Source organism: Dasypus novemcinctus, chromosome 11 (genome assembly GCF_030445035.2).
Source record: "Dasypus novemcinctus isolate mDasNov1 chromosome 11, mDasNov1.1.hap2, whole genome shotgun sequence".
NCBI lineage: Eukaryota > Metazoa > Chordata > Mammalia > Cingulata > Dasypodidae > Dasypus > Dasypus novemcinctus.
Window position 1 is genome coordinate 26621424 of NC_080683.1, and position 25741 is coordinate 26647164.

General features: G+C 38.7%; 1 protein-coding gene across 2 annotated transcripts; it reads right to left on the bottom strand.

Moving 5' to 3' along the window:
• Nucleotides 1-2039: 2039 nt before the first annotated feature.
• On the bottom strand, nucleotides 2040-25555 carry KLHL31 (kelch like family member 31). Of its 2 annotated transcripts, XM_004477191.5 has the most exons (4): nucleotides 25467-25555; nucleotides 8640-9844; nucleotides 6128-6866; nucleotides 2040-2177 (listed from the first exon to the last, which is right to left on the bottom strand). In XM_004477191.5, exons 2-3 carry the CDS (start codon nucleotides 9809-9811, stop codon nucleotides 6134-6136), a joined length of 1905 nt encoding a protein of 634 aa, XP_004477248.2. In that variant the 5' UTR covers nucleotides 9812-9844; nucleotides 25467-25555; the 3' UTR covers nucleotides 2040-2177; nucleotides 6128-6133. The 2 variants fall into 2 exon arrangements, with proteins under 2 accessions (XP_004477248.2, XP_004477247.2); XM_004477190.5 differs by lacking the exon at nucleotides 2040-2177 and having other exon boundaries at nucleotides 2257-6866.
• Between the last annotated feature and the right edge of the window lie 186 nt (nucleotides 25556-25741).

Below are 25741 nucleotides of genomic sequence, written 5' to 3' on the forward strand. Positions count from 1 at the left end.
AGCTATTAAAGTTAAAGGAATTTAAAGCTTGGTGCCCTTATCCCTAGTGAAGCCAGCTGCCCAAGAAAGTGCCAGCTCACCAGAAGCATCTGACAGCATATAAGAGTGCCAGTCATTGGATGGCCTGAAATACCTCAAGAAAAAAAGTTAAGTAGTGTCTGTGTCTAAGTCAGCTGTTCCCTCTAACTCTAGCCCAAATACCTATTGTTAGGGGGAAGGCAAATCTGACATCTCTTACGAAACCTCATCTGTTTTCATCTCCTGTAGCTTAACTAAAAAGGACAATGTCTATTCTCATTCCTCTCCTCTACCATAGGAACTGGGATTGGTAATTTATACCTAATCCCATTGTCTATCGCAATCTCTCTCTAGAGTTAACCAATAGCATAAAATAACTGAAAGAAAATACTGTTTCCCATCAATTTTGGGAAGATGCAAACTTCACAGGCATCTGGCCTTTAATACTTTTGTGGTCCAGTATCCTCTTGGTGGGATTGTATATTCTCAAAATTCTAATCAAGTTTATTTCTTCCAGAATCATCATTTTATTAGCCATACGGAGACTTCATCCAGCTTCACCCAGGATGCCAGATTCATCTCCCTCCAACCAAGATAGAATAGCAGGAGGGTTTTACACGTTGGGTAGGGCCTACTGCCCCTAACCAGCAGGAAGTAGCTACAGAAGAAAGACCATCTCCCTTCAGCTCCCCTTTAAGAGTAAAGGTGTAACTCTCTGAGGAGGGAATGAAGCAGGCTAGTAAGATAGGGAATCAATAGATGGATATGGAACCTGGCAAGAAGTCCACATATTCTTTAGTACCCCAAGATGGCTGCTGGAAGACCCCCTTGAGAAATCCAATTTGGAATGAGATTTCCTCCAGACCCAGGAGAAGTCCCAGATATTCCCTAAGGACTTTATCATTGGGCCCTCTGGGGGACTGATTGGTAGGGTAATCAATCAAAATAGCAAACAGCTGGGACTCCTCCCTTGCAGTTAGCAAAGGGGCAGAAAAATTAATGGTTCAAAAAGCAAGTGCAAAGGCTGAATCCCTCGTTTGCCTTTGGACCCATATTCTGGTCTTCTCCCCCGCCTGGATCACTAGACAAGTAAACCTGGGCATTTATAATGTATAATGGGGAACTGCAGTCTGTAAATCAGCCCTCTATCACTTTTCAGCCTTTCTCTCTACCTGGGAGCCATGACTGTTATTTTCTCTCTTTCCTCCCTACCTTAATAAATTACTGGCCTAATCTGATGTGCTCCTGAAATTCATTTCTGCAACATAGTCAAAAACCTAGACAAAATTCAGTTACACAAGGTCTGTTGCCGTTCCTGAAATGGGCCTTCTAATATACTTCCATACCACCCCTATGCGAAGAAAGCCTGGAGGTATGTTTGAATACTCTCTCTAGTCTTTCTATCAAACTTGTCAAAATAGCTACTCTGCTGATACATACTTGAGTACATTAGATGTATGTAATGTCATTAAATAATTTCACGTCATGGATTGGAAGGTGGATTGACGTGAATATAGGAGGGAGTGCAAACCTGTAGGGAAACCAGGTGTTATGTGGGAATTCAAAGAAAACTCAAAAAAATAAACAAACCTAGAGCAGCTGGCTAGGACGTTCAAGACTGTGACACAAGCTGGATTCTGTTTTTATGCCAGTTTAGTCTCTTTATATGGTTACAGACTTGGAGAAGTTTAAGAAAAATGTACTGCTGCCATTTAGGATGTTGTAGACTAGATGTTTAGGATGTCTAGACTAATAACACCTGAATGTTATTATTTAACTATTAAATCCAATCAAAGGTGGAGCATCCTCTGTTGGTTAACTTTCTTTTGTGCTTTTAAAAGGTGAAAGGAAAGGCTGTGAGGATTTGTCTGTACAGCAAAGCAATTTCATTTCTGAAAAAGTTTCACTGCAAATGATGATGCACCTGAGGTTCTCTGTGATCTGTGGAAAGGAGGCTGGAAACCATCTTTAATCTATTACTTCAGGGATGAAATAGTACATAGTTGGGCTTTTGCCTGAATTACAAAGCAAGTCACTACTGATGTTTTATACCTTTTTCTTTTGCTAGTCTTCTTCAAGGTACTAGAACATATTTTTAAATTATTTGTCATTTCTTTTGTTGTGATGGTTGTTGCTGTTTAGGTGAATCATCACGGAAACTAAATAGGGAGAAAAAAAGAATCTTCAATCATAGAAAGAACACTTAAAAACTGCCAACATTTGATCATTGACTAAGACTGTAGTGAATGCAGCTTTATTGAGACTGATGAGGTTACAAAATAACACTACATACATTTTATTTTGTTGTTCTTTATATAGTACCAGAATATTTTAAGAAAAGAATTTATTTTGCCAACATTTACTAAATAAATTAAAAGTTCTTTAGGAGTATCCAAAACAAGTATTTTAATTCAAACGCACTGGGAGAGAAATGTAAATGGTCTTTACCCTCTGAATGTGCTGCAGGGTAAATTTTAGAGTCTTTAGTTCTCATAATTACCATGGAGAAGTGTTTGGGAAAATACCCTATAGTTTTTATTGGTAAGAAAAGAAATACTGAAAAGTATTTCCTTTTACTGCTGCTCTGTGCTAGGGGGCATATTCATCAGTGATTGGAATGGGGATCTGGTTCACACAAAGAAAATTACATAAACTCATGTAGTTGTAACCAGGGAATATAAATGAAATGAAATCATTAGTTTCTTCTCTTTAGGAACTTGGATGAATTCTGAAGATACTTGGCCAGGATAACAAGCAAAAAGCCGACCTTTGAATGCTTAACATATTTCCAGGTAAACCTCCATTTACCTGCATGTTTACAAAATACACCTACTGTAATTGCTTCCCTGCCTTAAATTATAGTCCCATTCAATACATTTTCACTTCCTTATTTCTTCAGTTATACTTCCTTATTTTTAATACTCTACCACCATTTAATCATTGTTTGGAATTATATTAATTTGTACCATGACTGACCTTCTATTCATAACCATTCTTACAACATAGGAAGTAAAAAGAAAACACATCCAACACCACTGTTTACAGAATAGCAACTAAGCATCCAGGATGACAACTTGGCACATAGAGCTGAATCAAAAATGGAAAGACTACATTCAATTCTGGCTTCCTGGGGATTTTTCTCATCAGGACTCTGGCCCATTCATAAAAAGAGAGCTCGGGTTTTATTATTTCAGCTGCTGGGTAATATGTTAGTGCTCCGACACATTGTACTGATGCTTTTATTTAATCACAGGACTCTGGCATTACAAAAATAACAAGTCCCTTTCTTTCAGGAAAATAAAGTGCATGATTGGTGCTGAAAACTTGGGAGTGTAAATGAATATAAGATTAAAACACAATCAAAATGAAGTGAATTTCCCAGTTGGGAAACCTAGAGAAACTATCAAGCTTTCTAGGAGCAACTGCAATAGTTAGATTAAAGAGTATGTTTCACTGGTCACATGAAAAATAAGACACATTATTGTGATTTTGTATAGATTTGTGTCTTTCAATTGGCAGTTCAGGATGCTCCAGGAGATAAAGCTTTCATGAACCCTTAGAATTCTTATGTTCCATGCCCCCGGCTAGTGTGTTATGTCAGAAGTTCCTCATTTCCAAATTCATACTTGTCTTTATTTGCTGACCTAACTGTTGAAGCAGGAGATAGAACAGCAGTATACCCAGAAATTTGGTAAGCTCAGTTATGTGTGTTTTCTGAGTCATCATATAACCAGTGTAGAGAATTAGTTAAAGGTAATTTCAAATGATTTATCCAGCCCTAACATGTCTCTAGTTCATTTCTAGAAAGCCACTGCTCAGTTTTTGTACAACCTACTATCTTATTAAGTTCTGACAGATAAAAAATCCTCTAGTTTCAGCATCTTTTCTCATTCTTCCATGATAAAATGTTACAAATGATGGATTCTTATTTCATTCCAAACCCTAGGTTCTCCTCTTTAATTACTACTTTCAGGATCTCAATGCGAGACACATCAATTAGTGTGTATAAAGGAATTATGTCTAATAACCACTTAATGTTCAGTAATCCATAATCACCTTTTTACTCTCAAAATTGACAGTATGCTTTAGGCTTTTTGATTGTATGAGTATATACACATATTCATTATGTATAGTTTATTTCCTTAGATTGACTGAAAGAAAAGGTGTCACAGTCACCCTCACATAAGCCTTACTGGTCGTGGTCAAAATGATTGATTTAAAATGAAAAGTTAACTTTGCCAATGCAGCTGCAAGAACAAAAGGTTATATATAGGTTATATCCTTGGTTATTTAAGAGCTAAGTGATGTAACTTGCTCCAAAAACTAGTTTCTTACACAGCTTTATTTTCCAGCCAGGTCAGATGAGGCATCAAAGGAATAGGTACCTTTAAAAGCTCTGTACTTGGTGAAGCCTCATGCTCCACAAAGGGTGAGGAAACAGCCTAGAGTTTTCACATTAACAATGTTCTTTTTCTTAACTTAAAGTGTTCATAGCCTTTACCCAAGTGTTAGCAACTAATATCTAAAGACTGAACTTTTCATAAGGGGCAATGATATAAAATTGTTCCACAAACTGTACTATATGAACCAATTTTCACAGTTCTAATAAAATGTTTTAGATATAAATATCATAACTCTACACAGATGGGAAAGGATGTGATTAATGGAAACCCAGTTATATGCCCATAGATCCCATGTCTAACCCTTTATGTAGTTTGTTTTATTCTTTAAAATCCAATTGTACATAACCTATAATTGAGGCCACTTCCTCTCCAAACCAAATAAATGATCAAAGAATAAAGTGATAAAAGAAAGGAAAATATGTATCATTTACTACAATCATTCCTGCCTCCCAAACATGGCAAATGTTTTAAAAATGATTGATATAAAGTAGATATACTCTAATTTGAACATGTGATTAATAAAAATATAACAAAATGTACATGTATTATTTTGATATTACCATGTGAAATGAAGGTGTTAAGGTTTTAACTGAGAAATCAAGAGGATCGATATGAAATGGAAAACAATGGTATCTGCCAACAGGAGAACCTATTCTTCCAGTTAATGCCAAATCCAAGATTCCAAATGTTTCCTTCCCTCTCCCATTTTGATAGAGTGGGGGAAATTAAGTTATTGGTTGTATAAGCTTCAAACTTTAAGGTAACAATCCTCAAGGACATAGTTTTACTTAGTGCTCGTTCCAGGTTCAAAATTGCCTTTAGCCATATTGGTGTGGGTTTTAGGGTGAAGGTAAGTCTCCTATGATATCTGAAATTCCTGTATGAGGGGACAAGGGTTAAAGAGCAAATATTTCTGGGAGAAACAAAGTGATTTAAATTTACACTATAAATTAAAGGACTGATATCAGTTCCATCTTTGAGACAGTATTTTATGATGGAAGCATGGAAGCATGGAAGAAGAAGGGGACAAATCTAAACCAAGTCTATCAACTTGACAGCTTCTGGGGAATCTCTGTTCCCTTCCAGTAAGATTTTATTATTAAGGCTTTTTGACTTTGTCATGGGATCCTTTCAAACTCCCTTACTCAGCCATATATAGGAAAAGAAACTGCAGTGGAATACAGAATTAAATCTTCCCAAGTTTATGGATATAGACAGATTTCTGTTTTTTAAATAAATAAAACCTATAAATGAGTATTTTCAATTTTCTACAGAATCAAAAAGAGGCAGAAAAAAGATAAACTTTTGTAACTGAAATCACTCAACATAAGCTTCATGTGTACTAAATTGTAGAAGAAACATCTCAAATCTGGGCGTAATCACTATACATTTAGGGAACAAGCCACACTGGAAGAGTGCCTACATAGAATTGTCTGCCACCCAGTGGCCACTAATATAAATTACGTTTCTCTCCTTTGTTGGCTATGGCTTTACATTTTGCTAAAAAAAAAAAAAAAAAAAAAAAGTTGACCCAGAAGTAGACTATACCACACCGGGAATTTAAAAACCATCAAGACATCTGCCTCTCTATATTTGAAAATACAACCACTGTAGTAAATGTTATATGTTTTCCTTTTCGCTACCTCAAAAGTTTACCACGTGGCTATGCGAATGAATAGTTGTTCTTCCCGTGTTCCCGCATCTACCTGGGTTCAGATACTGACTGGCACGGAGGACACCGAGCTGGCCCGGGATTCCCGGGTCACGTTGTTGGGCATCGAGAGGGTACAGCAGGACACGCCCACGGTGGCCTCGGGCAGCTCGTCCTCCTCAGTCCACTCGTTGAGCTCGGGGTTGAAGCACTGGATGCACTTCTTGTACTTCTTCTCGCCCTCGTTCCAGCCCCCCAGCAGGTAGGCGCGGCCGTGCAGCACCGAGGCGCCCGCCGTGCTCACGCCCACCTGCAGCGGCGCCGCGTAGCTCCACTGGCCCGACGCGGGGCTGTAGCACTCCACGGTCAGCACGTCCACGCGCTCGCCGCGCGGCCCCAGCTGGCTGCCCCCCATCACGTACACCCTGTCGCCCAGCGTGATGGCGCAGTGCCAGCCCCGCGGCGTGCTCATGCCCGGCCGCTCCTGCCACGAGTCACTGGCCGGGTCGTACGCGCACACGGAGCGCGAGTACGCGCTGCCGATGTAGCCGCCGGTCACCAGCACGCGGCCGTCGGTGACCGAGCTGGCGTGGCAGCAGCGCGCCACCTCCAGGGGCGCCTTCTGCTGCCACTGGTTGGTGGAGGGCACGTAGCACTCCAGCGAGGCCAGGCTGCCTTCCGCGTTGCGGCCGCCCGCGGCGTAGAGGAGCCCGTCGAACACGCTGAGGCTGAAGTGCGTGCGCTTCTGGCTCATGCTGGCCAGGTGTATCCAGGTGTTGAAGCGGGGGTCGTATCTGGAGATGGCAGAGGAAGTGACAGACTTGTCAGGGGTGACTCGGAAACGCACATTACTCCGGAAACCATAATGTGGCAATCCTGACGCTAGTGATCCCTGGAAGGAGTCTAGGGACTGAGCGCAGCTGCCCACCGAGAGGCTGGTTGTTTCTCGGCCAGTAAAAGTGTGACACGTGGAAAAGGCAAGGCAGGCATTTAGGGAGCCCCACCTCTACCCAGCACGTTCCCTGTGACCACTAAGTTTATCCCAGCCACTTGGAGAGGAGCAACAGAGACCCAGTTCCTTTCCTCCGTATTCAAATATCCATTGCCCAGGTAGGATGTCCAAAAGCATTAACGAAAGGCTTAACTTTTGAAGGCTTCTCTATTTCCCAGAACTTATTATTAGGTAAGACTTTTTCCTTTAGGAATTTATGTATTTTCGGTGCTCAGCCCTACAGTTATTATACTATAATAAATACAAAAACCAATACTGCAAAAACAGTGACTTGAATTCAAAGTGAGTTATCAGTGGGAGGAAAATAATCGTAGTAAAATCCATGCTTTCCTGTTTTCAAAGTTCAGAAGTATTGTAAACACAAAACTCACGCCTTCAGTCTAATGTTCATCTTTGTCCTGTTTAACCTCCAAATCAAAACTTACTGTTGTTAGGATTCTTTTAAATAACAGATACACATATCACGAAATAATACAAAATATTTTTTCCTGATATACTGTATACGTTTTCAGGTATTGCTCATTAGTTATGTATGACTTTGTACTACTGCCATGATATGAGCATTGTTTTTGAGTATTTCATTTATATGGAAATTTAATTTTTATTGTAAATATATAAAAATAATATGGCATTTGAGTTCCAGTTTTTGTAGGATTTCTTATGCTTTTTCTACATACATCATAAATATCAACATTTTCTCTGCTCATCAATCTTCAAATAAAGGTAATCAGCTGCCACAATTTTCCCCAAACCCCAAAATTGTCCCCACCTTGGTCTGTGGTACAGAGGAGGAAGGCAGCTATTATAACATCAAGCACTTCCTCCATACCCTTCTCTAGGCTAAGTGTGTTACAGGTGCTATCATATTCAACCCTAGAGAACAGAGTTTTTAAAAACAAAATTTATTTAACTTCAAGAAATAAAATAATAGGCAAACGTTAGCTTAACAAATTACGGAAGCATTACTTTAAAAATCCTGATCAGGTACATTTATCTTATTTAATCCTAAAAACAAACTCAGTTGTTTCTCTGGTGTTCTGAAAGATGAATAAATGAGCACAGATTGGTTAAATAATATGACCAAGATCTCCTTGTTAGTGAGCTGCCACATTTTTGGTGAGTTCATCCTATTTACCAATCATGAATCTGACCATAATGAATGGCAGCCACTCGCAAGAAATTGGTATTATTTTTATCTCTACCACTTAGTACTAAAATTAAATTTCAGAAAGGCAGTGGTTTGAACAGCACCTGACTAGAAATAAGAAAATGTGAATTGCCAGCTAATAGTGGTACAATTTCTCTGAGTGTCAAGTTTATCATATGTAAAATCAGAAAACTCCTATCTTTCTCATGCCTCACATGCTTGTCTCAGAAATCTAGAGTATATATGTCAACACAATTATGTATTGTAAAATGCTGTACACATGTAAGATGGCATTATTGATTTACTGAATCCATGAACTGAGCTAATAGGCATGATTAATTTTCTTCTATAGCAGGTTATTTCCCCATCATACTGAGTTATTTCAGTTCCTAATAAAGGATCAAGTACCTGCAGAAATTGCTGACTGCATGCTTAGCTTGATTTCTTGCATCATTCTGGTCTTCTCCACCAGCCACGTAAAGAAATCCATCCATCACAGCCACACACTGGTTAAAACTCTTGGCTGGCATTTCCGTAAGCTTGCTCCATCCATTTTCAGGGTCTCTATACAAGACATCTCTACTGAGGGACTTCTCAGTAAGGCCGGGACGTCCTCCAACAGTGACTAGGACTCTGCAGCCTCCACGGATTCTCGTGCGCCTGGACTGCAGTGTGTTCTGATGATAGGGAAGTAAGTGGTAGTTCATAGCGTCTACAAGAAGTTTGTGACACTCTGCATCTTGCATCATTCTTGGTACAGACTGAACGTAATTGACCAGGTCTTGTGCAGAGATGGTACCAAAGCGGATATTGCTCAAAAGATCTGCAGCATATTTCACTCTCTTTTGGTCAAATTCTAACCATTTCATTGCAATCTGGAATGCTACTATTTCAGAAGGCAACTGTAAGTCATCGTCTATGAGAAGTTCGTTAATTTGCTCAAAAGTAAGTTTCATAAACTGATCAGATTCTGCAAATTCAAGGAAGTTATCCCGGATAAATTTCTGAGCTGCTGCTTTTGCGTTTTTCAGGGAATATGTTTCGGCGATGTTAACAACATACATGCAGTTCTCAACACTCACCTCCCGTATCAGGAAATCACTGCACATCTTTACGAGAGTGTGAATCTGAAGATAAACAGCAGCAGAAACAATGCTTCCTATCGTGTACAAGGAGAGAGTTAGCTTTCCAGTGTAGGCATATGTAATGACAGTGGCCAGGCCCAGCGGTGAGATATCATTGAGATCTACCCTTTGAGTAGATGGGTCTTTTTTAAGGATATTGTAAAAGTACTCACTGCATGAAGCCATCACTGACTTGTGAACATCAAAGGATTTGGTTTTGGTGCCAATGACTAAATCACAAAGGAAACTCTCCTGCCGCATTTTACTTAACCCTTCCAAGAGGTTGGGGCCATAGGAAGCATCTGTTAATTCAGAAGAAATGCAACTAAGGCCATTGCCTCCCTCTAGGAGCCCATTCAAAGCATTTAGTTTGCTTAGGGGGCTGTCTTCTACAATTATAGTCATCTCAGTTATATCTCCTTTGTTCTTTTTGACAGTCTTCTTTTTGGGTGCCATGATGGCAAACACACTGTCACAGGCAAGAGCTTGCTAAAAAAAAAAACAAGACAGTTTTATTTTAATTGTATTTCAAACTTTCAAGCACTACATTGAGAAACTTGTCTTTATTTTTTAAAAGATAATATGATTTTTTAGTCCTAAAGTATCTAACCCTCAAAAATAGATTTAAAAACTTAGATTAAACTAGATGCACATTTTTGACAGCTTAGCATCAAGCACTGAGGACAATTCTAGAAAGATTTATATGATTAAATAAGACCTTCTCATAGCTGTTTTGCCAAGTAATTATTATATAGCAGAAATGCCCACATTTTCTCTGATCCATCTGTGTACAGTAATAAGATTAGTACTTAAACATCATTTGAAGGACTTAGTTTACTCTCATAAAAAAGTGAATTACAACCATTTGAAGATTTTTCTTCAATAAAATATTAAAATTCAGATTTTAATGTAGAAAATATTATGGAAAGATAACTTTATTCTCAGTACATATACTAAACTAGAATTTAGACAGACTCATATGATAAGCACTATGGGATTCTGAAAGAAGATTTAAAAAAAGAGAAGATTCTATGTTCTTATTTGGAGAGACTGATGTCAGTCTAGTGAAACTCTATTAATAATGTCCATGAGAATGTTTTTCTCTTTAAAACCTATGGTGATGATTGCATAGTTCAACTGAAGGAGTAAGAGAGGACATTCAAGAATTTTATTTAAAAATAAAAGCATAAGCACTTTGCCTTAACAGATGTAAAAAAGTACAGAAATTTAAAATGTGTGATTCTGGATCAGGAATAGAAAAAAAATATCACTGAGATAAAATAAAGCAAACACTATATAGATATATATTTATATATATAGTGCAGGATAAATCTGGAACTTAAAAATCAGTAGGTGAGGGTTTGTAATGATTGCATTTCTTTCCTACTTTGCATGTTCACTAAAATAACCTCCAGCAAATTAAACATTGGAATGAGACACATACACACAAACTTACTTAAGAACTAGAACAAACGGAATTTTTCTTTTTTTTCTTTTTGGGTAGGAAAGGCCCTCCTAACCATGGCACAAAATATAGAAGCTGTAAAGGAAATAGCTAAAAGGTCTGAATATAGAAAAAAATGAAAATTTGAATATAACAACGCCATTTAAAAGACAAACAACAGATCTGAGAAAAGAAATATTTGACACACACACACAGGTAAAAGGTTAATTACCATGATATTTAAAGAGCTCCTACAATTCAATAAGAAAAAACAGTCCATTCAAAAAACAGTTCACAACTTATAAAATACAAATAGCAAACACATATTTTCTTAAAAGTCTAAGTTTAGTAATGTTGGAACTGTCAACTTAAGCCCAGAAATCCTTTTTTTCCCTCTCACTTTTGCTTATCAGATGGTTAAAAATTTTTAAAGATTCATATCAAATGCTGGTGAGGTACTCTCTAAACATTGTGAGTGGGAATATAATTGATACAGACTTTTGGATGATCATTTGGAAGTGCCTATCAAAAATAAAAACTTTTTACCCTTTGACACTGAAATTATAAATCTAGGAATATGTCTCAAATAAATACTCATGTTCATATATATAAGGATGCTCACATGTTAAGGGTAGTAACCATTTCCCCATTATCAATTTTATAAATATTTGAAGACGTTTTTAAAGCTGTATGAAGTTGGATTTCACTCTATAATACAGTTTTGAGCAGCTCTGGTATTAAACATAGACTTGAAATATATTGGTTTCCTAAATATATACATGATATATTCCTTAAATATCATATAGATTAGATTCTCATTTAGCCTTTCCCAAAAAATTGAACTTAAGCATGGGAAGAAGTTATATCACTGGATCTTTAAATGGATTTAATTTACAGCGTGATAGCATTCACTTTTTTTTGGTGAAGTTACTGGTGTTGCTAATTGGTTCCTTCTTTTTAAAATTACTCAATCAATATGTACAATTCAACAATTCAGTTCGGTATGCAACATTCTAGATAATTGTATGTGCGTATACAAATTCATATCTGCATATTTCTGAACAGCTGGTAAAACAATTCTCTGGGGGGGAGAAAGTACTGATTTGTAATATGCCGATTTCTTTGGTGCTGATTTCAACCTGTTGATCTTTTAACAGCTAGCTTGCTAAATTTCTGAAAATTTAACAATCAGCTCTTGTGAAACAGTGTAAGACACTTCAGCATACCGCTATATGAGCGCTTATATCAAAATAATAAAAGTTGTTGTTCAGCAATTTTCTCTCTTCATCTAGGAGTAACTCATGTCCATCTTTCCATATCAGTATATACATAAATTTACCTCATTTTCTATGGCATAGTAGAACATACCATATGGCATGGTATCACTTAGTAAGGATATATAATAATTTATTCAACTATTCCCCTACCAATGGACACTGAGATTTGTTTTTTTTTTCTCTCCCCACCCCGCCAGTTGTCTGCTCTCTGTGTCCATTCACTGTGTGTTCTTCCGTGACCTGTGACTTCTTCTATCCATATCAGCGTCACCGGGAATCTGTGTTTCTTTTTTGTTTGCATCATCTTGCTGCGTCAACTCTCCGTGTGTGCGGCATCATTCCTGGGCAGGCTGCACTTTCTTTCGCACTGGGCGGCTCTCCTTATGGGGCGCACTCCTTGCGCGTGGGGTTACCCTAAGCAGGGAACACCCCTGTGTGGCAGGGCACTCCTTGCGCGCATCAGCACTGCGCATGGGCCAGCTGCACACGGGTCAGGGAGGCCCGGGGTTTGAACCGGGGACCTCCCATGTGGTAGACAGACGTCCTAACCACTGGGCCAAGTCTGCTTCCCACATTGAGGTATTTGAGTGTTTTATGCCGTGTGTACATGTGTATGTGTTTGTATGGATGTGTGTGTGTGTGTGAAATCTTGCCTTTGATTTCTTCCTGAGGAGTAAAACTAGGCTTTGATTCTCCTTGAAAGGTCTTCAGTTAAATTACTGGAATATGTATTTTTAAAATTCTATAAACCTTCTGTTGTTTTTGGCCCTATTCCTTTTCATGTTGAAGAAGTGCAGCAGGTAGGTAAGGAACAGAGAAGGTCTGTTTCTTTGCCAGGGCTTTGCTTTTCTCCTCATTAAGCTCTAATTATCATATTCACATTTATATTTGTTTACAAGGCTGTAGCACATTTCCCCTTCCTCATTATTTTTTTGCCAATGATGCAAAATCTTGTGAAATAGATTTTTTTAATAGACTGAATTTCATTGATTTATTTCTTTATTTTTCCTTTTTGGAGGTACCAGGGATTGAACCTGGGATCTCATACATGGGAAGCAGTTGCTCAGTCATTGAGCTATATCTTCTCCCCTGAAATAGACTTTAAATTCACCACAATTTTAGACTTTAAAAGCATTTGATTTATGGACTTATATTTTAAGCATCTCTTTGTTGGAATTTCTGGGAAAAGTGTTTTTTATTTTTAAGATTTATTTATTTATTTGTTTCTCTCCCCTCCCCCCTACCCCAGTTGTCTGTTCTCTGTGTCTGTTTGCTGTGTCTTGTTTCTTCGTCCGCTTCTGTTGTTGTCAGTGGCACGGGAATCTGTGTCTCTTTTTGTTGTGTCATTTTGTTGTTGTTGTGTCAGCTCTCCATGTGGGTGGCGCCATTCTTAGGCAGGCTGCACTTTCTTTCGCACTGGGTGGCTCTCCTTATGGGGTGCACTCTTTGCAAGTGGGGCTCCCCTACGCGGGGACACCCCTGCGTGGCACGGCATTCCTTGTGTGCCTCAGCACTGCACATGGGCCAGCTCCACACGGGTCAAGGAGGTCCAGGGTTTGACCCGCAGACCTCCCATGTGGTAGACGGACGCCCTAACCACTGGGCCAAGTCCGCCACCAAAAGTGTTTTTTAAAAAATATCGTTGAGTAAACATTTATCAGAGACCTACTGCTATGCAAGCAGCATTCTACTGGGAATGATGAAACAGGACAATATGTTACTTATGTTAGAGAGATAAGACATGATTAGGACAAAATGATAACAAGGCGCTAGGTAAGCACAACAGTAAATTTCTTTTGAATAGTAACAATTTCTGCCATCTAGCATCAAAGCACAAATTTATCTTTGAGCCCTGTGTATGTTCTGGGAAGAACACCTTTGGCCAATTTTTAATTCATTTAGATGTTGCACTTATAGTACTGATAACTTTGGAGGAAATCCTAAATCTGAGGGATACTCTAAGTGTTTCAGAATGAAATAGTAAATATTCGGTTTATCTTTTGTTAAAAGGCTGTGATAATATTGAAAATGTTCAACAACTGGTAAAACAGGACACCTTCCAACCAGAATGGATTCAGATCATAGGGTTGGAGCTGACCTTTGGAGACACCCTGGGATACCTTGTGTAAGTTTTCAGTTCCTGGATCATAGTTTGGTCTAGGAAGTCCTGAGAGAGAGCTGGGTCGGGGTAAGAGGGATTCATGGGAGCTCAGGCACAGGGTATTTGGTTATTTACCAGTTCAGTACAGAGGCATCTCAATATTTTAACAACTGGTTTACTATACTGAAATATTCCTAGGTAAAGGGTATAATCGTTCTGAGATTATTTTGATTTTAAGGATTTATTTTTCTTCTTTTGGTGGGTATGGACGTTTCTGGAGAAGAGGAAGAATCCAGCTTCAATAACACAGTGAAATGCTGGGCCTAAGGAGAGAAAAGATCAGTGGGCAGTGGGGAATTCCATATGAAGAGGTGACTGATGGACTCCAGGAACAAAACTGTTTTCATTTTAAATCTTCATTTTCTAAATTGTTATTCTCTTATGCCATCATGATGTGCGGTATCCTCAAGCAGCCTTAGAAAAGTAGATAAATACCTGCTTAGCTTGTTCTTTGCCTTTAGGAACATCACATAATATAATTATGAAGACCTCAGCCTCTGAAGGATTGCCTGGGTTTAGACACCAGCTCCAGGTTCCACTATTGGCATGCCCAAGTAAAGCTCCTACCTTTCATTTAGGTGGTGGGAAAAATATAAGGAGCTACCCAGAAATCGTGGGGAAAGTAAATAAACAGGATGACTTTGGAAGGCAGTGAAGTCATGGAAGAAGGGAATACTATATGGTGAGTTCTCCCTTTCCCTGCACTTTAAGCCTAAGAACAGGCTGCAATTGTTGCTGCACAGGGCAGCTATAACTTCAGTAGAAAATTCACAGTATTTCTGGGTAGAAGAACCAGGAGGCAGAATTCATGGCAACCACATCCACATAAAAGTGAAGTGGGAATTCTAGAAAAGAGAAAGTCTGAAAGGGGAAGCACAAGTCTGACTGCTCTCGGTACCATGCATATTCAGGACAAACTGAAGTAGCCCAGCTAAAAATAAAAGAACTGATTTTAGGTTTGGGTTGCAGCCTAAGAGAAGAGAATTTTAAGTTTAACTCCAACCAAGTTAATTGGTCATTAAAACAAGAACAAAAATTAACACTCATCAGAGGAATATAACTGAACCCAGAGCCTTCACAATATATTTACTATGTTCAGAATATAATCCAAAATTAGTTGATTATATACAAAAGCAGAAAAACATCAAGTATTCTCTAGGCAAAAATCAAGAACAGAGAAATTGAAGCCAAGATTACCTACATGTTGGAGTTGGCAGGCAAGTTTCTAAAAGTTATTATAACTATGCTCAATTATGTAAAGGAAAATAGGCTCACAATAAATGAACATATAGGAAAGCTTAGCAGAGAAACACAATTATTAATATAATGGAAAAGCAGAACCAAAAAATACAATATTTGAAATTAAAAATTCATTTGATGATAGACTTAACAACAAAATGGAGATGATAGAGGAAGAGTAATTGAACTTGATGATAGATCAATGGAAGCTATTCAATCTTCAGATCACAGAGAAAAGAAAAAGTTTGGACAAAAATGAACGAAGTCCCAAGGACCTATGAGTTAATATGTAAAGGTGTAACATACATACAACTGGAGTTCCATAAGGGTAGTGGAGAAAAAATAAGACAGAAAATTTTTTGAAGATATGAATGGCTGAAATTTCCCCAAATTTGGTCAATTTGGTAAAACACATAAATATACAGACTTAAGAAGCGCAGCAAACTCCAAGTAGGATAAATACAAAGAAACCCATACTTAGAATTTTCATGATCATGCTGCTGAAAACCAAAAATGAAGCGCTAGGACAGCAGACCATCATCCACGAAGGAAAAAACAAAACAAAACAAAACTGTCAACCCAGAATTCTATATGCAGAGAATATGTCCTTTAAAAATGAAGATGAAATAAAGACATTTCCAGACAAAAGAAAACAGCAAATTCATTGTTGGCAGCCTCAAAGTCAAGAAATGCTATTGGAAGTTCTTCTGGTTAGAAGAAAATGATGCCAGATGGAAATTTGAATCTTCAGAAAATAATTAAGAATGTCAGAGATGGTCAATATTTGGATGAATATAAAAAACTTTTTCCTAAAGGTATTTAAAATGCATATGACTCTTCAAGGCAAAAATGTTATCTTGTGAGCATTATAACATACTTTCTTGACAATTACAGCATAAAAGATGGGGTAATGGTGGCAAATGCACCTATTCAGTTGCAATATTTCTATATTTTATGTGAAGTGATATGATATTAACTTATGTAGTTTGTGAAATTTTAACTTTGCATATTAAAATCCTTAGAGCTATGTTGTTTTATAGATATATAAAATGAGCCACATGTGCAACTGAAAATTTTCCAGTAGCCACATTAAAAAAGCAGAAAGAAACATGTGAAATTAATTTTAATCATATATTTTATTTGACCTAATATATCCAAAATATTATCACTTCAACATGTAATTTCCATAGAATTATTAGTATGATATTTTACATTCTTGTTTTCTTACTCAGTCTTCAAAATTCAGTGTATTTTACAATTACAGCACATCTTGTTTGGCACTAGCCATATTTCAAGTGATCAAAATTCACATGTGACTGGTGGTTATTGTATTAGACAGCAGATCCCTAGTTAAACCACTTAAAATAATTCAAAGAAGTATAGCTAAAAAACCAAAAAATATATTTAAATGGAACAAAAATTAGAGGGGACAAACAGAAAACAATTTTAAGGTAAAACTAAATCCAACCATATAAAAATGATCTTAAATGTTAATGGTCTAAACTTTAAGAGGCATAGATTGTCAGAATGGATAAGAAAAGGAAGACCCAAATATATATAGCCTACAAGAGACTCGCTATAAATATACACAGATAATTAGAAAGTATATTGATGGAAAAAGATTTACCATGGAAACAGTACAGCATAAGAAGGCTGGAGTGACTACATTAATAACAGGTACAACCATTACCAGTTATATAGAGGGGCTTTCATAACAATAAAAGAGTCGATTTTACTCAAAGACATAATCCTAAAATGTAAATGTGTATAATAACAGTACTTTAAAATATGTAAAGTAACAAATGATAGAATTAAAGAGAGGTGTAGGCAATTCTACAGTCATATTTGAAATAGTAATCCCTCTCTTTCAGTAATTGGTATAACTGGACAGAAAATCAGTAATGACATAGATTATTTGAATCACACTATTAATCATCCTGACTTAATTGATATATATAGACTATTATACCCAACAACTGCAGAATGCAAATTCTTCTTAAGGGCATGCAGTACATTCACTAAGACATAGCCTATTCTTGGCCATAAAACATGTCTCAGTAAATTTAAACACATCAAATTCAGAATATGTACACTGATCACAGTGTAATTAAACTAGAAATTAACAATACGCTATTTAGTAAAACCTGATATTTAGAAATTCAACAATATAGCATCTAGCAGACACCTGGCAAAAAACGTGTTCCACAAGTTTTTGAACTATTTTCATTAATAGCAACAACCTTCACTAGCTGTATTGTCAAGAATAAATGGAAAAAAAAAACATGTCTTAGTTTCGGGGTGAACTGGATTAGAGAAAGCTGCCACATCATGGAGAAGCAGTTTTGTGTAGCAGGAGGCAATATGGGATAAGCACTGGCAATAACTAGAAATGAGACTTGGCAGATAGCAACCAGGGGAGTTTTCTGGAGCATGTAAATATTTCTAAGTGATTTTTACAAATATCAGGGAGAGAAACGGAATTTATGCAATCATATAGACTGAGGAACAGATTATTTTAATTTGCATATGAATGGTAGTGGTAACCCTGGAAGCCAAGAAATTTGGGTCATTTTGGTTATAGGTTATGTAAGGAAAACAACAGATTCCGTGGGACAGATCCAGTCCATGTTCCTGGACTAAAAGATTCAAGTTAAGGAGACTGTTTTGATGGGGTAGTGTTAGGATAGGAACATTTGAAAATAATGTGAATCTTGCTAGGTCCTGGTAACTAAAAGGTCTTTAGGAGGACTAGTAGAGGAGGAAGAAAATTATTAAAAGTAGAGGAAATGCTTCAAACTGAATCAGGAAGGCTTGACTCAGCATGGTGTGTGCAGACTTAACGTGGCTAGAATCAGAAGAAAACAGTTGGACTAGTAGTCTTGGGCCACCACATAAGGGGTGCCAGGACTGGTTTGACCTAGTTTAGTATGTAATAGAGAAGGATTAAGAAATCTTCAGGAAGGGAGCTGGTACACTGAGATTAGACAAAGTAGTGCAATCAGTGAAAGCTCTCCCTCGGCCCTCCTCTTGTTTCCTGCTGACACCTTCTCTTTTCTCCTTGTGGTGCCTTCAGGCTGTCTGTATGGTACAGATATCACCTCGGTTGTGTTGACCCGGACCTGCTACATTCCTGGAAACTTTCATGACCCTGTCCTCATGTCTAAATTCTATTGCCCTTGTCCCCTGTCTCCAGGGCACTACTAGATGATATACTAGCTAGTCTGACTTAGATGACAATCTAAGCTAGTCAGCTAATGGGCAAATGTACTCTTCCTCCACTATTTTATCACGGTTCCTCTACGACACATACAAAATTTTGAGAGAGTAGTTCCTGTGGAGCATATTTTAGTTTTGTTTTAAATAAGAGAGGAGTTTTAGAACCCTAGGAATTATTTTGTAGAGGGAACTGGCTAGGGAGAGAAATAGGCAGGAGACCACTGAAGAGACCACTGAAATCAGAGTCTAAAGACAACTTCTTGTGTGGCCATATTTTCCCAAAGATACTCATAAAATCACTATTGCCCCACTAGAGCTGCTATTACATCCTCTTCCTGGGTCTGTAACTCAGACTTGAGGTTTTCCATCCTCCAGCACCTGTGTCTTCAGTCTGTGCCATATTCCTCCTATAAGGACATGGTAGACCCCTCAGGGCCATTCTTCAAAGTTGGATAAAGCATAGACGCTGTCATCAAGGCTAAAGAGATGTTCATGGCTCCTATATCCCAAGACAGGCTCTGTCTCAGGCCCTGCTCTCTCTACCTCCCATCAGTCCTCTCTGGGGCTCCAGCCACTGCTTTTCTGATTTTAAGGAGGACTGCAGTCCAGTAAGAATGGATAAGAGCAGCTTCATCATGCACTCTGCACCTTGTTGCAGAGAAGACTATCTTCCTTTTTAGGGGGCATTAAAACTCAGAGGCTCTGTTCTCACAGGGCAGACAGAGAAACCAACAAATTCCTCAGGCTCCTCATGCTGAGATCTTTCTTGGGAGTACAGACACAAGGCAAATCATATTGGGTGTGTGTGTGTGCATGCTTGCACACACACAAACTCACTGTGCCACTTAACTGACCAGCATTTTCAACAATCATATTTAAATGAAGAGCAAAGGCAGACTTAAGGGGAAAAGTTATAAAAGGGCAGCCTAAGGAATACATGTTTCTATAAAAGGAAAGTGGAATAATTTCATTCATTTCCATTTATTTATTTGATTATGATGATAGGCTTCCAGGCTAATTGTATGGGCTAATTCAGGATGAGTAGAAAAGAACAAAACATTGAAGAAAATTTATTACTCAGTGTAGCAGTTTGATATTATTGATGAATTCCAGAAAGAAATATTGGATTATGTTTGCAAACTGGTCTTTTCCTCTGGGCATATTAGATTATATTGGATTCTTGTGCCAGTTGGGTGTTGCGTCCCTGCCCCTTGGTGGGAGGAACTCACAGATAAAAGACATGGTAAAGGACAGAGTTGAGGGTTTTTAATGTTGGAGTTTTGATGTTGGAGTTTGATGCTGAAATCTTAAGTTGGAGCCCCTGGAAGTAAGCACACAGAGGAAAGAGGAGCAAGCCCCAGGAAGAGAGGAACCCTGAACCTGGAAGGAAGCAAGCCCTGGGAAGAGAGGAACTCAGGAAGCCTGAACCCTGGCAGATGTCGGCAGCCCTCTTGCTCCAACACATGGAAATAGGCTTTGGTAAGGGTAGTAATTTATGCTTTAAGGCCTGGTATCTGTAAGCTCCTACCCCAAATAAATACCCTTTATAAAAACCAGCAGATTTCTGGTATTTTGCATTAGTACCCCTTTGGCTGACTAATACAGAATTTGGTACCAAGGGGTGAAGAAGTGCTTTTGCAATTACCAAAATGCTGGAATGGTTTTATAAATGGGTAAGGGCTATTTTTTTTGGAGGGATTGTAAGATGCTTGGAAGAAAAGACCTACAGTCTCTGAAGAGACTGCTGTTAGGAATATGGATGCTAAAGAGAATTTTTATGCTGCCTTAGAAGTAAATGATGAAACTATTATTGGAAACTGGAGGAAAGGTGATCCATGTTTTAAAGTTGCAGAGAACTTAGCAAGATTAACTCCTGGTGTTTTATGGAAGGCAGAATTTGAAGATGGTGAGCCTGGACATTTAGCTGAAGAAATTTCCAAAGTAAACCTGGAGAATGTGGCTTGCCTTCTGCTTGCAGCTTATAGCAAAATGCTAGGTAAAAGAGAAGCTGAGGACTGAACTGTTGGGCGCAAAGCAAATAGAAACTGATTCTGGAAATTCCAAGCCTCTGGGAATCAAGCTCCCAGATGAAAGTGCCCCATTTGAGGACTTAACTGAAACTGAAACTAGTAAATCAGGACTGAAGATGTGGTTATATCTGAAAGACTTGTGGAAAGTCTTACTGTCTGATGGCTTAGACCCCTGCTTCCTGCATGGTAAACCAACAAGACTTTTTGAGAGAGCTGTATGAACAAAACCACTGTCAGCCTTGAATAAAAGGGACATAGAAAGGAGAGATTGAAAGGGAAACTACTTCAAGAGGAAAAACCATGGAAGCTGAGATCTGGAGTTAAGACATTACCTTGGGCCAAGAAAGGAACCCCAACCATGTGTACAGAGAGGGTGAGTTTGCCCCAGCAGTTGAAGAGGGTGGATGTTCCTACCTGATGTTCTGGGAGAGTTTTGCTGCCTCAGAGAGGGTGGAGCACATTCCGCAAGGATTATGGTGGTTAAGGTCAGCATCCCACAGGTCTAAGAGAGGTGGACCTGTTCCCCATGGATTAGGAAAGGCCAGGTGGTCAACTCATTGCTTGGATAGCATTGAGCCTGCATGCCAAAGTTTAGGGAAGGCCAGGTGTTCAACTCCCTGCTCTGAAAGGATTGAGCCTACATGCCAAAGGTTAGGGGGGAATGTTGTCTTCGTGTCACTGTTCTAGGGGGGTTAAGTCTCTAACCCAAAGATTAGGTAAGATTTGGCAATCTCCCCAACATTCTTGGAGGGTAACGTCCCTTGGTGGGTGGGGACTCACAGATAAAAGATATGGCAAAGGACAGAGTTGAGGGTTTTTAATATTGGAGTTTTGATGTTGGAGTTTGATGCTGGAGTCTTAAGCAGAGCCCCAGGAAGTAAGCACACAGAGGAAAGAGAAGCAAGCCCCAGGAAGAGAAGAACCCTGAGCCTGGGAAGAACAAAGCCCTGGGAAGAGAGGAACCCAGGAAACCTGAACCCTGGCAGATGCTGGCAGCCCTCTTGCTCCAACATGTGGAAATAGTCTTTGGTAAGGGAAGTAACTCATGCTTTATGGCCTGGTATCTGTAAGCTCCTACCCCAAATAAATACCCTTTATAAAAACCAACTGATTTCTTGTATTTGCATCAGGACCCTTTTGGCTGACTAAAATACTAAGTAAGTAGGTCATATGTGAGCATGTAATTAAAAGCAATTTTTACAGCAACTCTTGCAATTTTTCTGTAATCATATAGATGCTCACTATGTATCCTTGAGTCACATGGCACCCATCAATCCCAGGAGTCTGAGTCATCACAAACCCTTGTACCCGATCGCCAGTGATAGACAAAATGACAGTCAAAATACGGTCTTTGTTTCCTTGAGGCTGCGAGGAAGAGGTGTTACAAAAATGAATTGTGTATCTATATATGTTCATATACAATGTAGAGGCTAACCTAAATGCTAAGTTATAAATTATGAAAGCATTCAATTATTTTAAATTCAATTTGTATATTGACTCAAAGTTGGATGAGGGTTTTACTTATTGTTGCTGTTTTTAAGTTTTGTTTAGCTTTTTTTAAATTAAGGGTGTGTCTTGTGGCCAGCTGCTCAGGGACTCCCCAGGGATGGTAGCCAGGGCAATTACCCTGGTTACAGTCCCCAAGAGAAGGCTTTGACTCAAGTTATGGTCTGCATAGTGCACCCTTAACTGAGCTGTCTATGGCTTGGGAAGTTCTAAGACTTTTAATTTGTTTTCCCTACAGCTTAACAGTATACAGTTTCCCTCCCTAAGGGTGTGTCTGTGGGGTAGGGGCCCACTGAGTTTCAAAGGGAGGAAGAGCGCTGCAGGCACCCCCTGGGATTGTTAGTGCCTTGCACTTTCTACACTGCCCCTACTATAGTAGGAAATGTTAGGCAGAGGAGCTGGTCTAGCCAAAGCAGCTGAGGTTGTGTAATGGGATGAGCAGCTATTTGGAGGAACTGCCAATCCCTTCCTGTCCCTTCCCTTTTTTGGGTGAAAGAAGAGACTTTGCACAGGGTACAGAGGGTTGTAGAAGGGTCCTTATGCTACTGGGAGGAGCTATCCCTACATCCCATGGAAGAAACCAGATAAACTCCCCTTCCCTGGTTATGGATACCACTGCCTGTCTCCCACTCTGGTACAGCCACTATAACCCAGAGCAGCCTCTTGGACATGCTGGAAGAGCTGCACATTGGAAACTGGCCAGAAGGGTAAGCAAGAGGCAATCCCATGCTCGCCTCTCCACTGTCCACCACAGATCCTGGCTCTTGGGCCATTTCTATGACAACAGTGTCATGTTTTAGACACATGATAAACAGTTTGACAGGGTTACATAAATAAAAGTTTTCATCATCTTTTGTATTTGCCAAGTTTAAGTTTAGCACTTTAATAATTAATCCCTAAATATAAATCACCAAAAATGAATTTACATTAAATGTAAACTGATACTTCCATTCTACCTAAAATAATAATCAAATAGCTAGCACTTATTATTTGAGGGCTTACTCTGTGTTATGCCTTGGGCCAAGTATTTTACATGTTTTTATTTTTACAATGTGATCAAGACAACAATCCTAAAAGGTAGGTTAAATTATGTTCACTTTGCAAATGTGGAAATTATGGTTCAGAGAATGTAAATACTGTTGAAGGTCACTCAAGTGTGTAGCATGTAGTGGAGTAAGATTCAAACCTGAATTTAACCCTGACTTCTATATTGCCTCCCTTAAATCTAGGATAATTAAAAATCTGTTGTAAATTAGAGATAGTTCTTTTCAAAATGAGAAGATAGAGACTGAGTAAGTAGAACTGAAGTTTATAAAATCAAAATTTGCTCATGGAGAACATGAAATGTTTCTTTATAGCTCCAAATACTGAAATAAAATAATTTCCTTTTTGAATATAAAATAAATTTTGGGGGGAGAAATAGACACTGAAGATTTCTTTATTCTATTAGGAATAGCAAGAATATGAAACTCTAATAAAAATATATTGAAAAATAAATAGGATCAGTAAGGGTTTATATGAATTTGTCAGTCAGGGAACCCAAGCATTTCCTTTTAAGTGTTAGATCAAACATGAAATTACCATTTTTTTTGGTTTGAAAATAATTAAATATTATCAATTTCATACGGTTCAATTTGGTTAGAGGTTCATGCCTGCCTTTATTAAAAAGTGTATAGACTCTCTCTATAAATTTAATTTTGGTTTCATTCTCCAAGCCTGAATACAGGATTGCAAGGACCCCAATTATCAGATATGGATGAACCAGCAGAGACAGGGGTTCTTTACCTGGGATCCATGCATCTAGATCTGGGTTATCAGATTATCAAATAAAAATGCAAGATGTCCAGTTAAATTTGAATTTCAGGTAAATAATGATTCATTTTCAGTATAAGCATATCATATACAATATTTGAGACATACTAAAAACGGATTTGGTTATCTGAAATTCAAATGTAGGTACGCATCCTGTATTTTATTTTCAGGTGGGTCCGTCTGTGACCCCTTGGGAATAGTATGAAACATGTTGTGCATATGTGCTTATGTCTCTATCTTAGAGTGGGCCCAGAAGTTCATGAAGTTCTCAAAAAGGTCCATAACCCAAAATAGATCCAGAACTACTGGATTGAGAATAAGGCTCCCAGGAAATGAATGGTACCGCAAGTCTGCCCTCTCCTATGAATGTGCAAAGCCATTTAGTAAGATACTAAATCAAGTTTCTCCTGGTCAGAAACAGATTCCAGAGGAAAGCTCCTAGAACTGATTATAGAAACGAGTTGTCACTTTTCTTTTAAGAACACGCTTCTTTCCCACTGCTGCCCACCCTTGCCTTCTGGGACTCTACCCAGGGCAAGCTGAAAAGCCATGTGTGCTAAAGTATCACTGTCACTGTCATGCCAGAATGAGTTGGGATCCCAGAATGTCTTCTTGCCAAAGGAGCAAATCAGCTGCTCGTGCTCCCAGTCCTGCCACATTCCAGGCGCTGCATCTGTCAGGGCCCATCAGTGCAGCCTCCAGGAATAGAAACGCCTGGGCTTCTCCGGCTTGCCCGTTTTAAGTTAAGTCCAACTTCAGGGGGCTTTTCCACTTTACTGTCTCATTTCCATATGATATTTAATATAAAACATGTCAGTATAGTCATAAGTGCACATGTAAAGCAAGAACTATAAATTAAATGAGAGAAGTTAGTTTTTTGGGTGGAGGGGTTGTTCTATTTTGTCAATAGGTTGTATTTCTGGGAATTCAAAGAGTTGCCTGATTTTTGTGCTACCAATTTAGATAAATGAAGACATTACAATTTATTTAAACATATCGGATACCAAAGGTTTAAATGTTTCCTAATAGTAAAAAGACAGAATTTTAAACTTTGTGAGCAAAATCTAAGAATTTTATTGCCCCCCCATTCTTTATAAAATAGTGGAAGAAAACATACTTTAAGCTCTAGAGACTTAAAATTATTGTTACAAATTATAAGTATCATCCGTATCTTGCATTTCTATTACCATGGCATTTTCCTAATACATCACATTCCTAAGATTTCAAGAAATTGTTTTCTGGCTCCCAACTTCAGAGCATGAACATGAACATGAACATGAACAGTCTGACCCAGTTGTATACTCCTTTCAGTAGAATAACCCGATAACTACAAACATTTAGACACCCACCTCCACCCACCTCCACACCTCATATATACCCCAAATCTGGAAGAAACGAAGTAGTGAGAATGGCCCCAGTTCCCTACCTCCTGTGTGAAGTGGCGTTCCTGAGCTGTGATAATGAAGTTTCAGCAGCGGACTCTACTTGGGAAGCAATCTGTGGAGAGAAAGAGAGAAACAGAGGGAGAAGGGAAACCCAGTGGGGAGCCACCAGCAGCCATCTGACAATCCCCACAGCAGCAATTTTTAGAGTGACCCTTTGCCTTCCCGCTGGATAAGGCAGCCTGAGCCTGCGCTCTCGGTGCTCGACCCTGAAGCAGCAGTTTGAACCCTCCTCTCCCTCTTTGGCCTTCACCTCCAG

Excerpts from the sequence above, each read along its gene's own strand:
- KLHL31 (XM_004477191.5), bottom strand. The coding sequence starts at position 9,811 with ATGGCACCCAAAAAGAAGACTGTCAAAAAGAACAAAGGAGATATAACT. Across the intron at positions 6,867-8,639 it reads GCAGTCAGCAATTTCTGCAG|ATACGACCCCCGCTTCAACA; the intron begins GTACTTGATCCT and ends TGCCATCTCCAG.